This window comes from Crocuta crocuta, unplaced genomic scaffold (genome assembly GCF_008692635.1).
Source record: "Crocuta crocuta isolate KB4526 unplaced genomic scaffold, BGI_CrCroc_1.0 scaffold693, whole genome shotgun sequence".
NCBI classification, from domain to species: Eukaryota; Metazoa; Chordata; class Mammalia; order Carnivora; family Hyaenidae; genus Crocuta; species Crocuta crocuta.
Window position 1 is genome coordinate 1,056,457 of NW_027527545.1, and position 13,379 is coordinate 1,069,835.

General features: G+C 51.6%; 1 protein-coding gene across 1 annotated transcript in view; it reads left to right on the forward strand.

Annotated features, from left to right (window-relative positions):
* CACNA1A (calcium voltage-gated channel subunit alpha1 A) overlaps positions 1 to 13,379 on the forward strand; it is a 181,704-nt gene that overhangs the window by 59,338 nt on the left and 108,987 nt on the right. Inside the window, exon 5 of the mRNA XM_077765843.1 lies at positions 1,764 to 1,957. Coding sequence (XP_077621969.1) covers positions 1,764 to 1,957 — 194 coding nt within the window. The remainder of the gene's footprint in view (positions 1 to 1,763; positions 1,958 to 13,379) is intronic.

Below are 13,379 nucleotides of genomic sequence, written 5' to 3' on the forward strand. Positions count from 1 at the left end.
CGCTCTGGGGAGGGAACTGAGCCAGACTTGGTCGCAGGGTAGAGATGGAGAAGGTTCTGGACAGAGGTGACCTTCCCAACAAACAGCGGTTGTCGTTTAATTATAGGAAACCGTGCACTTCCCCCCTCCCTGCCCTGAGCCTTATGTTTAAAAGATTTTGCCTTCCAGCCTGTATTTATTAAATCATCGCCCCTGTCCCAAGTGCAGCGTGAATGAGGAAGGCACGGCCAGCCAGTTAAACCAGTGCCGCTAGGTGTCACTTCCCGGGAGTGGCAGATGTCACTTTGCATGACCCGGGTTTCTCTTTAACTGGAGCCTCAAAAGCCAATAAGATCCACGCGTTCTGTGGTTTCTTTCTCTCTGCTGCCGAGCGGAGACTGGGCATTTGTGCCCGGAGCACACACACTGAGATACATCTTTGTTTTGTGGAGAGCTTGGGTTCCACCCCGTGCTGTTTTCTTGGTGGACAGTGTCTCTGAGAACCTACAAAGACGTGATTCGCCAAGTAGGAGCCTCTCATATCTTCCACTCTGGCCCAGTGGGGACATGCCCAGGTCATTCTGTGCTCCAGTGAGTCCGTGGGCTCACGGGTTCTCGCCTTCAACCCCTTGGAATTCACATCCCACCTGTGGCGCCCGCCCAACCTCGCCAGGAAGCTGTCTCTGGTTGCCAGCGAAAGGGGCGTCTGTTGACATGTGTTTCTTTCCTTGTGGCATTTTTACAATCTGCCTTTTGCTGTTTGGGGAGAAGACTTAACGCCTGTGCCTAAGGGTAAGTACCATGTGTACCGGCCTCCCTCGCCCCCAGTACAGCTCCCTGTGCCCGGTACATCTCAAAAAAAAAAAAAACAAAGAAAGAAAGAAAAAAGGAGGAGGAGAAAGAAGAGAGGAGAGAAAAGGAAATGGAAAAAAAAGAAGAGAAAAGAAAAGGAAAATTAGGCTACATTAGAACAGCACAACACGACTGACCTGTTTGTCCTAATGGAAGTCTGGAGAACACTGCACCCAACTGCTTCACAAAGCACACAGCATATTCACCGAAACCGGCTGTATTCGGGAGCATAAAGCACATCTCCGCAGATTTCGAAGGACGGAATTATACAAAACATATCCTCTGACCACAGTGTAATTAAACAGGAAATTGGTAACAAAAGGATAACTCTGGAAATGTTTGGAAATTAAGAAACATGCATCTGATTTGTGGATGAAATGATAGGGTGTCCAAGATTTGCTTTAAAAACATTGTAGTGGCAATGCAAGGTGTGGGGAGCAGATAAGGTGACACAAGATTAGCTCTGAGTTGATAAGTGTTAAAGTTGATGGTAGGTATGTGGAAACTCATTATACTATTCTATTTTTGTGTACATCTGACAAGTTTAAAAGAAGAAGAAGAAGAAAAGTATCTTGGTTAACCAGGGGTTCAAGAATATTTTACCTGAGCAATAATGATAATCATGTATGACAGATTTTATGAGGTGCAGCTAAAGCTGCACTCAGAGGGCAATGTGTAGCCTTAAAGAAAAGGAATGCATCTGGAAAGTTTAGGAAATGCACAGAGAAAGTAACAAAAGCTTAGAGAATAAATTCATAAAACAGAAAACAATGACTAGATCAACAAAGCCAAACTTAAAAAATCAAGGTTGATAAATCATTCCAGTAGTCCTTTTCTTCCCCCAACAGCATTGAATCTTTACAGCTCCTATTTCTCCAGAGTTGGCTGTCCCAGCTCCTTCCCCCTGACTTTTCTCCTCTTCCCTTTCATAGATGACATTCAGGGTGAGTCTCCAGCTCCGTGTGGGACAGAGGAACCCGCCCGCACCTGCCCCAATGGGACCAAATGTCAGCCCTACTGGGAAGGGCCCAACAATGGAATCACTCAGTTCGACAACATCCTATTTGCAGTGCTGACTGTTTTCCAGTGCATCACCATGGAAGGGTGGACTGACCTCCTCTACAACGTAAGTGATGCCAATTTGTGGGGAAGGCCCTCCGGGATCAGCCAATTCCCAGGGAATTGGAACCAGGGAGGGCGAGGAGGGGCAGGTGCCCAGAACTTTAAATAGAAGAGGCCCCTCTGAACATGGAAACCTAGAGAGCACACTGATGCTGAATAAGTTTAAAGTGTACACGTGTTTAAATGTAATTTTAGTTTTTGTTTCAATATGTAAAGCTTGTGTGATTCAAAAACCAACATGGATAAATATATATATATATGTATATACACGTATATATCTCCTCAGATCGATACAGAGGGGCTCTGTGCCGGGACCTTCCCTGGCCCTCTGCCAGCCATGCGCCTCCCTGTAGGGTGAGGCATCCGTGGGGCTCAGGGGACCTGAGTACCAGAACCTGGCGCCACTGACCCCACTTTCTAGACCACGCTCTTGGATTATCTGGGATTCTGGAATTTTCTGATTCCAAGGACTTGCACTGAGATTCTTCCGTGGCTCTGTTCTCCAACGGTGTCACATATCGTGGGTGCACGCACCTGTTGGCACAAATCTGGCTGGAGCCGAGGCTCATGTAGAGGAGAAGTGGCCATGCATCTCCGCACGAAGCCCCCTTCCCCTGGGCCAGACAGAGCCCTGCACGGGGAGAAGGCAGGCCCCGCGTGGCCGGGGAGCGTGGCTGGCTTTGCTCATGTTGTGATCCAATGCAGACATCGGGGTGCTAAATTGACCTTCCTAGTGCTTACAAAAGCATGTTTACAAAGGAGAAGCGCACAGCATGTTTTATTTAGTAGCTTTTAAATATTTACAAGAGTATATGGGCTTCCGTCAGCACTTGTGTCCAAAGTCTTGAAAAGGTTCGAGACACTTCCAAGGAGACGTATGCGCCTACCCGCCCCACTTACATCCTGTTTCCTGTCCCCGAACGATGTGCAACCCCTTTAGTTCCTGGGATAGGCTTTCGATGTTTATTTATGCAGATATTAAGTGTAATCAAATCTATATCCGCCTCCCTCTTTCTTACTCCAAAGGGTAGCATTCTAGACATGCTCTTCTGTTCTGTGATTTTTTTTTCCCCCCGTAACAGCGTATCCTGGAGATTTTCCACTGTAGGATGCGTCCTCATTATTTTGTACAGCTGCATAGTACTCCGCTGTTTGGCAGACCATGGTTTGTGTAATTGGTTTCCCAGACACAAATGTTTTGACAGTTTCCTGTCCTCTGACATTGAACTCAGGGCCGCCCTGAGCAGGGGTGTGTCTTTCCATCCCTGTGCGGGTGCAGCTCAGGTGGGTGGTGCCCATTCCCAGAAGTGGGGTCACTGGGTCAGTGGTGAAAATGCATTTGTAGTTTTGATATTTAGATGTGCAGGGTTTAGAGGCCCCTCTGCCCCAAACACGGCACACCCTCCTCACCCTCCTGTGCAGGTGAGAGGCTCCCCAGGCAGCTGGAGGTGTGTGGAGTCAGGAGTCAGGATCACACACGAGAATGCCGTGGGTGCGAGCATAGCAACCCCTCTGAGAACCCTGGGGCGGCTCCACCCACTTAGCTCTTTTGACTCACAGAGGCGTCCTCTCCACCTGCCCTGGGTGCTGAAATTGCCAGTTAAGATTCTGCCCATAAGAGCCAGGGCTTGGCCTGCCGAGGAAGCTATACCAGGCTTCCTCCCGCATACAGGGTTGCTGAACTCTCCTGGTCACAGTTCATGTTTCTTTTTTTTTTTTTTTAATGTTTTATTTATTTCTAGGAGAGAGAGAGACAGCGTGAGCAGGGGAGGGTCAGAGAGAGAGGGAGTCACAGACCGAAACAGGCTCCAGGCTCTGAGCTGGTAGTCAGCATAGAGCCCAACGCGGGGCTTGAACCCACGAACCGCGAGATCATGACCTAAGCGGAAGTCGGACACTCAACCAACTAAGCCACCCAGGCGCCCCAGGTCACAGTTCATGTTTCTTAAGGACGTTTCCCTTTTGCGAGTGGAGGGAGATTTACAGGAACCCACATCCTTTTGGTCAGTGGTTCATTTTAGGGTGGGGTTGAGAGTGCAGCCTGGGGCAGGATTGCACAAGTGCCACGGACAGTTGTGCACGTCACGCACTGCACAAGCCAACACATCTCAGGAGCGTGATGCATATTGTAGACTGCAGAGACGCCTACCACTACTCTAGTGTTTGACAAATGTAAAGAATATAGGAGAGACATGGTCTTCTGACTTGTATGAAGCCCTCACCTGAGCATAGTGTCTGTCTCTCTCTTGGGCCTCATTCGCAAACACCTTGGACAAAAGGTTACACCCAATTGGCAGAAGCTTGCTGGGGGACATTTATGGGCTCCAGGTGTTTGCTTTGCAAGGATCGTGTGAAAGGGAGGCCACGGGGGGACCTGAGCCCTCCTGGAAGTGAAACAGAGCAGGGAGCCAGGAAGGTAAGGAGACCCAGGCAGAGAATGGGACGGGGGTTGGGGGGCGGGGGGCAGAAGCTAAGAAAATTGTGACCATGGGAAATGGTTGTGTCGTGGGGTCAGGTGTCCAGCGTTTCAGAGGAAGACACTGGGAATGTGCTTAGTGGTGGGAGAAGTGTAAGCACGACCACAAATTTCCAGAAGATTCTCTAGTCATAAGCACCATCGCCGGGAGGATGTCTGTCCTGGAAGCTTGGAGCTGAGCTGCCTGGGTTGGGGACAGGGGGAGGTAAGCAAGCTCAGGGGACACGGGGAGAGCACAGAGTCAGGCCCCAGACTGCCTGGGTTCCCATCTTGCCTCCACCCCTTCCTTGCTGTGCAATCTTGAGCAAGTCACTTGGCCTCTCTGTGCCTCGTTTCCACTTGTGCAGTATGAACAGGGCAGGAGGACCGAGTGAGGCGGGTAGGTGTGAAGTGTTGACAACAGTGCCTGATCCACGTAGGCCGGATCCTCTGCCCTGGTGGACACTCCTTTCTGAAACATACATGCATTGTACCCCATAAAAACTCCAGCAGCAGCTGAGGAAGTGGAGTGAGCTGTGGGGTCCCACTTCATTCCCCACCCTCACCCCTCTGGTAGCTGCTGTTGACTCCGAGCAGCCTTCTAGAACTTTCCATGCACTCACATCCCAGTGTGGTAGAAACCCCAGCAGTGTGATTTGGGCCTGATGTGAGCCGAGAGCAATAATAAAGCACCACAAAGTGGTGGCTAAAACAACAGACATTCATTGCCTGGCAGTCTGGATGCCAGAAATCTCATATCAGGGCCTTGGCACAACCAGGCTCCCTCTGAAGCCCCTGGGGGAGGATCCTTAGCCTCTTCCAGCTTCTAGTCGCTGCCAGCAGCCCTCGGCAGTCGGCGGCTTATCCATTCTCTGCCCTCCACCTGAGCGGCCCGTCTTTACACGGTCGTCTTCCTGTATGGACATGGGTCACATTGGATCGGGGCCCAGCCTGCTCCTGTACCCATTCCATCTGCAATGGCCTTCCTTCCGCACAAGGTCACATTCTGAGGTCCTGGGTGTTAAGGCTTCAACATATCTTTTTTTGATGGGGGGACACAATTCAATCCGTAACACCCCCCAAATAAACTACTGTACCTTAATCCTTGTCTGGGGCTTCCTAAATGGACACACACACACACACACACACACCCCTTAACACAAACACTAGAGCCTCTCATTGCCAGAGGAGAGTTCGGACGCACCTGCTCCAAGCATCTTAGAATTGATGCGCGCAGATGCTGAGCAGATGGCACCTGCCGGGCTGGGGCGTGCACCCCGGTCCCAACATCACTTTTCTTCTTGCATCCTTGAAATGCACTCTTGTGTTCAGCAGGTGTTGAGCACCTACCCACCAGGTGCTGGCACATGGGCAGGTGATCGGGGACCCACCATGAAGGAGACAGACAAAAACGTCCCCACTCCGGTAGGGGAGGCAGACACAGCGAACATGATGATAATAAGCTGACCCTGCGGTGGGAGGCAGGCAGCGAGCAAAGGCAGGAAATGGGACGCGGTGACGCCCGGTGACGACGAAAGCAGCACGAGGCAAAGGAGGGCCTGGTCTAGTTCGGGCAGTCAGGGAGGGCTCCTCAGAGGAGGGGAAACGTCCACAGAGAAGGAGAGCGCCAGATAGCTGTTTGCGGGGGTGCATTCTTGGCGGAGGGGACCGCAGCCGCCCACCGGCCGGGTTTTCCCGGTTGTGGTTGGTTTCTTGTCCTTCCTGCTTGGCTTCCCGGATAAAGCACGTTTCGGGGAAAAGTCTCACCTCCGCTAATCGGCAGTGCCATCCAAGGTTTACGCCAGGATGTGCATCTCAGCCTTGTTTGTAAGAATAGAACAGGGGCGCCTGGGGGGCTCAGTTGGTTAAGTGTCCGACGTTGGCTCAGGTCATGATCTCACGGTTCGTGGGTTCGAGCCCCATGTCGGGCTCTGTGCTGACAGCTCAGAGCCTGGAGCCTGCTTCAGATTCTGTGTCTCCCTCTCTCTGCCCCTCCCCCACTTGCACTCCATCTCTCAAAAATAAATGTTAAAAATCAAAAAAAAATAAAAAACAGAACTGGAAGCAAGTGGTTAAGTGCTGTGTGATCCCTTTCTGTGAGGGACTATTATGCCGTCATTAAAAAGCATCTGTTGGGAAGAATATTCACAGATTCAGGGAATGCTCTGCCTTGTGATGAGTGGAGGGAAGGGGACTGATTTTTTTACAAAGAATGCAGGTGGGGGCATCTGGGTGGCGGTTGGTTAAGCGTCCGACTCTTGATTTTGGCTCAGATCAGGATCTCACGGTTTGAGAGTTGGAGCCCCGCGTCATTAAACAAAAAATCAAAAATTAAAACATTAAAAACAAAGAAGGTAAACCATGTGTCTTAGCTCAGGCGGCACAGAGCAGACGCGTAAGCAGCAGTTTATTTTCTCACGGTTCTGGAGATGGGGAGTCTGAGACCAGGGCGATGGCAGACGGCGCCTTCCCGCTGCGCCCTCACGGGGGTGGGGAGAGAAGGGGCGGGCTCTGCGGTGTCCCTTCGCATAAGGACACTGATGCCGTCATGGGGGGCCCACCCTCGTGACCCCGTCTGACCCCGACTGCCTCCAGAAGCCCCCACCTCCTAATACCAGCCCGCATGGGGGTTTAGGGCCTCAACCTGTGAACGAGGACGCAGGGATACAGCTCAGCCTGTAGCGCTTTCTGACGTCAAGCGTGTGCAGGTGATGGTAGGAGGTAGGAAACGAGATTGGAAGACATTTCCAAGATGGCGCGCGGGGGTAGGATTGGGGAATCGGTACTTTTCCCGTATGTGTCTGTTTCATCAGGTTTTTCTACAGTGATCACAGTGTCCTTTTGCAGTCAGGAAAAAAAAATTTAAGTTTGTTATACATTTAGGAGAAAAAAAAGAGTTTTGGTCATTACTGCACCAGGAAACGGGGAGGAAGGGCCAGGGCATGAACATTTTTCCAGTGCGCCCATGGTTTGCATATTTCTTTCATCACCTGCCGGGAGAGAGTCCACACCAAAGGACTGATTGACCCCAGCAATAATAAGTGGTCGTTTTTACTGTTTGTTGTTGTTGTTTTTTTAAGTAGGCTTCATGCCTGGCAATGGAGCCCAACGCGGGGCTTGAACTCATGACCCTGAGATCAAGACCTGAGCTGAGATCAAGAGTCAGAGGCTTAACTGACTGAGCCACCCAGGCGCCCCCTGTTTTGTTAGTAAATAAACACGATACGTGAAGAAGAAACAAATCTTCCTTATGGAAGAACTTTATTATCTGCAGGCAGCTTCCCCTTTAGAAGCGGACTTAGTCTCCCTGCTAATTGGAGCGTGGGCTAGCTTTAGTGACTCGCTTCCAAAGAATAGAGTAACAAAGCGGGAGATGTAGTCATTTTAGAGCGGGGGGAACCTAGCAGACCCCGCCTTCAGTCAACACCACCAGTGAATATGTGATCACGTGACCCTTGATGGATGTGCCAGGCAGGGACCCTTGCCTCTGCTTTTCTTCCCCCAAGACTCACAACCCCTGTGTGGTCACGAGCAGAACATCAGACAAGCCCAGATTGCAGGGCTTCCTGCAGCATACCTGGCCTGGCCTTTTCCAGAGTCAAGGTCATGATGAACGCGGAAAGACTGAGAAGCTATCGCACACCACAGGGGCCGAAGGAGATAGGACAGCTAGAGGCAGTGTGGCAGGTCTTGGAGCAGAAAGGGGACATGGATGGGAAAACTGATGAAATCTACATAAAATCCAGAGTTTGGTTTGTAAATAACATGAAAGGGAAAGGTTACTGCCCATCCCCCCCCACCCCCCCTTATGACAAATAAGAGTCAGAGGTTGAGAGCGTGGCCTGAGGTTGCCAGCCAGGGAGGTGGCGGGACCAGGCGCCCTGAACCGGTCTGGGAAATAGATATGGGGGAAGGGAGAGAGGAAGGGAGGGAGAGAGAGAGCAGTTTAATTTTTAAAGGACTGAATTCTTAAAACTGTCTAAAGTCCAGGGCAGGGGTGCCTGGGGGGCTCAGTCGGTTAAACATCTGACTCTTGGTTTCAGCTCAGGTCATGAGCTCGCGGTTGGTGAGTTCGAGCCCCGCGTCGGGCTCTGTGCTGACAGCTCAGAGCCCGGAGCTGCTTCGGATCCTTTGTCTCCTTCTCTCTGCCCCTCCCATGCTTGCGCTCTCTCTCTGTCTCTCAAAAATAAATAAGCATTAAAAACAACAAAACCAGAAACAACCGGGGGGATCCTGGCAGGAGAAGACACCTGGAGTTAATTTCTGGCCGCCGTTTGCAGAGTTCGCTGGGCGCCGCGTGTCTTCCTGCACTGTGGTCCGATCTGGGAAACAACCCTATTAGACAGACATTTTTCACCCCATCTTCCAGATGAGGAAACTGAGGCCCACAGGGCTGAAGCGACCTGCCGAGGTCTTATAGCCAAGTGTGGCAAAATCAGGATTCGAACCCAACGCTGGGAACTAATCATTACACCCCCTTCCCAGAGTCTTCCTGACCCTCCCCTCTGTCTCCCTCTCTTTGTCTCTCTCATTCCATGTCTGTCTCTGTCTCCTCCTCCGCCTGCCTTCTCTTTCTCCCTCTCCCTCCCCACCCCTCTGTGCTTTTCTGTGTGTCTCTGTCACTCTTTATTTCTCTCCTTCAGTTAGTGTCAGTTAGGAAAGCGGCAAAAGTGTGCATAGCTGGTTGTGAACGTGTGTCCCTTGACAAATGGCCCCTCGTGGTTGAAGCTGATTTTTGACCTAAATCTTTCTTATTCATAGATGCTCATTGTGGCCAATATCAGAGCAGCAAAATTGGGGGGCTTGGGGTCACGCATTCATTCAACAAACATTCACTGAATGCCTCTTATGGGCAGGCCGTCTTCCAGGCACCGAGCATATGTCATGAGTGGAAGGGACAAAAAACCCTGTTTGGGGGGGAGATGATCTGCAACCTAATGAAGAGATTATATGTTCATGTGTCAAGGGCATATGGGATCTTAAATATTTTAGGCTTGAAATCACAACAAAGCAGCCACAGAGAAAATCCATAGGGGAACAGACGTGGCTGTGTAACAATAAAACCATAATTTACAAACACAAGTGGCTAGCCCATGGGCTGGACTTTGCAGACTCCTGCGTAAGAGTGGGGGTGAGGACTTAGAAAAATTTAGCAGTAGAGGGGTTTTGGATCATCAGAGTGAGAGGTTGTAGCTCTTCTAATAAGCCCTGAAGGAGGTGAGGGGGCCCATGCAAGTATGTTAAGGAAGAAAGACCCAGGCAGCCAGGATAGCGAGTGCAAAGGCCCTGGGGCAGGAGCATGCCTGGTATTTATTTGTGAGGCGCAGCGAGATGGCTCACATGGCTGCTTGAGAGAGTGAGGGCGAACGTGGGAGGTGGTGAGGTCCCAGGAGGTCACAGGCGGAGAGGGTGTATAATTTATCATCCAAACCAGGACAGTTTTGAGAGCAAATAGGTAAAGGAGGACTCAAAAAATAATTAACAGGCGCCGCATGTTCTACAATGGGTGTAAACTGGGACGTTCGACCTCCCGTACCGCCACAGTGGGACCTTGGCTCTTTCACGGTCAAAGCCACATCATTTTTATCCGGGACTCCAGGGGAATTGGGTGGTCTCCTGAGCTGAGTATCTTTTTTTTAACATCCTCTATACTTTCTCTGAATGAACCTTGCTGAAAAAATTAGAGGAGGGACACCTGGGTGGCTCAGTTGGCTAAGCGTCCGACTTCGGCTCAGGTCACGATCTCACGGTTTGTGAGTTCGAGCCCTGCGTCAGGCTCTGTGCTGACAGCTAGCTCAGAGCCTGGAGCCTGTTTCAGTCTGTGTCTCCCTCTCTCTCTGACCCTCCCCTGCTCACGCTGCCTCTCTCGCTCTCTCAGAAATAAATAAAACACTAAAAAAAATTTTTTTAATTAGAGGAAAAGAAACCATAAAACAGAAGGCACTTGAGAATTTTACTGGGACTCGGTCATTCATTTGTTTGATGAGTGTTTATCGAATGCTTGCTAAGCGCCAGACGCCGTGCTCGGCTCCGGCGCCCCGGCTGGGATGAATCAGAATCTCCTTTGGGGCTCTCCTGGGCCGCCCATTATTAATATAAACTACTATGAAAGTGCAGCGAAGGGGCAAAGTCGAAAAAGCAATCGGTCTGTTGCAAGTCAGAATGACGGTTCTCACCCCGGCTGTGCCGTCCACACCCCGTGTGAGCCAGCAGATCCCATTCCCTTCCTCAGCCTCAGTTTCCCCATCTGCTGGGTATGGAAACTGTGGAAATCACAGGGTATTTTCATTGGCTCGGAAGTGCTCTGCTAAAGTGTTGGTGCCTGATCCCATTCCAGGGAAAGAGCCTGATCATCTGGGCCTGAGGTCAGTACAGTCTCCCATCCTTAATATTATTTAAACAGTTCAACCCCAGGGATCTCAGGGCTGTGTCCATTCGCCATGCCCCGCCCCCTTGCTTGGTAAGCACCTACTGTGCACCATGCCCGACCGTGCTTGGTAAGCACCTACTGTGTGCCAGGTGCCGCTCTGGGCCCTGGGGAGGTGACTTGTTAGGGGGCAAAGACCATCTGCAAACAGGCAAGTGTATTGATTGACATGGTGACTCAGCAGAGCATGCTGGGAAAAGAATGGATGTCGGGCAGTGCTGGAGGGAGGGGCTAGTCCTTTGGGTTGAGGGTCCAGGAAGGCTTTCTCTGAGGGGGGCACAGTGGAGCTGAAGGCTGAGTGATGAGGAAGAGTCAACCACACCAAGATCAAGGGGACCCTGGGCTCCAGGCTCAGAGAACAGAAACAGGTAGCACATTGTAACCTTGAACTTTACCTTGTGGCGTATCAGTTTCTCCATTGGACACACTGGAGACATTCTTCTTCCACACCTGCCTCGTGAGCTCCGAATAAGGGTCACTGAGGAAGTGACATTTGAGATGAAGGAGATGACGGAGCAAACCAAAGAGATAGCAAGGTGTATCAGCCAGGAAAACCGTGTTAGGCTACAGTAACAAGCATTCCCCAAAGTCTCGGTGATGTTAATGACAGCAGTCTCCTTTTTTGCTCACACTACACGTCTAGGGTGGGTTGGCAGTGGGGGAGACAGGGCGTGTTCAACACGGTCACTCAGGAGCCAGCTAATGAAACAGCTGGGACGTTGCCACTTGCTGTCCCAAAAGGAAAGAGACCCCTGAGGTTCCCACGCTGACACTTTGAGGGCTCTGGTCCAAAAGTGGCACAGCGATTTCCGTCCACTCCTTCTTGGCCAGCACTCATCGGGTGGCCGTCGCCAACCACAGGGGGACCCATCATGTCGCCGGAAATATTTAGTGACGGCACTGATGGGGAATAGCGTCTCAGGCACCAGAGCTCGTTGAGCCTTTGGAGGAAGGACGGGACGTCAGAGCACATCCTTCTCAGTATTACTGATTATGACCAGTGAGTAAGTTTCCACCCTCCTTCCTTCGTGTCCCCAAACCCAGACTTGTGCATACGCCTACCCTTTACCTAAAGGAGGTCAGACCCAGGAGGGGAGGCTGGGGCCCCCCCAAGTCCTCTGATGTCAGAGCGGCCATGGCAGCCCTAGCCTTTCTGCTGGGGAAATCTTGTTCCCATTTTGCTCCCAAGCAGACCCTCCCGGAAAGCCCACCTCCGGATCAAAACCTGCACCCGCCCAGCACCAGCTTCTTCTCCATGAGCTGCTGGATCCAGAGCACGGAATTGAATACCTTGGGCCAGATTGGAAAGAGAACACCTTCTCTGTCCACCCCAGGGGGAAAATCAGACAAGGGAGAGGGGAGGAGGGAGAACAGGTGGAGAATGAGGGATGCGGGCTGGGCGGGGAACTTGGCCCCCACCTCTCAGTCAGTCATTTGACAAACATTTATTGAGCACCACTTGCATGCCTGGCATTGTGCGAGGGAATTCAGCAGGGACCAAAAGAAAACACAGTGGCCTTGCTGCTTGTGGACCTAGCATTCCAGCCGGGGGACAGTGATCAGGAGAAATGAAGTGTAGAGAGGGCGAAGTGACAAGGAAAAAGATAGATCAGGAAACGGGGTTAGGAATGAAGGGCCATCAAAGAAGGCCTGCTGGAGAAGGTGGCATTTGAGCAAAGACCTGAAGGTGATGGAGGAACCATGTAGGAATCTGGGGAAGAGCTTTTCAGGTAGGGGGTGGGGGAGGCAGCAGGTTCAAAGGTCCTGGGGTGGGACTATGCCTGGTGCATTTGAGGAGCTGGAAGGAGCCCATGTGGCTGGAGCAGAGTTATCCAAGGATAGAGTGACAGAGGGACTGGGGGGTGGGGTACCTCTGCCACTTAATAGCTCGGGGACTTTATTCATTTTCTGTGGCCACCATCACAGGGAAGCCAGAAGTCCGAGACTAAGATGTCAGCAGAGCCATGCTCCTTCTGAGACTCTGAGTAGAACCCTCCTTCGCCTCTTCCTGGCTTCTGCTTATGGCTATTGACCCTTGGCGTTCCTCGGCTCCTCTCCACCCTGTGCCTCCATAGTCACATGGCCCTCCTCTCCCCTGCGTGTCCCTGTCTCCACCTGGTGTTTGGACACCAGGCGTATTGGGTTAGCCCCCACCCCCGTGACCTCATCTTAACTTGACGGCAGCTGCCAAACCCTAATTCCAAGTAAGGTCACGTTCCCAGGTACCGGTGTTATGAATTCAGCCCATCTTTTGGGGCAACACAGTGTAACCGAGAACAGACCTTGGGCATGGAACGTTACCTCTCTGTGCCTCAGTTTCCTCACCCAGGAGGATGGGAAGGATTGGGGTCCATGAGAGGATTAAGTGAGCTCAGGCAGCCTGAGTGCCTGGCACTGTGCAGGTCTGTCACACTGGGGAGCATCTCCTGGGCCAGAGGGTCCTGAGCCTGGTGGGGACCTGGGGTGGGGGCAGAGTCTGACATGGAGGGGGTGCCTTGAATCTGAGGGACCTCAGCCCTTTGTCCCTGCTCCATCCTCCCCCCC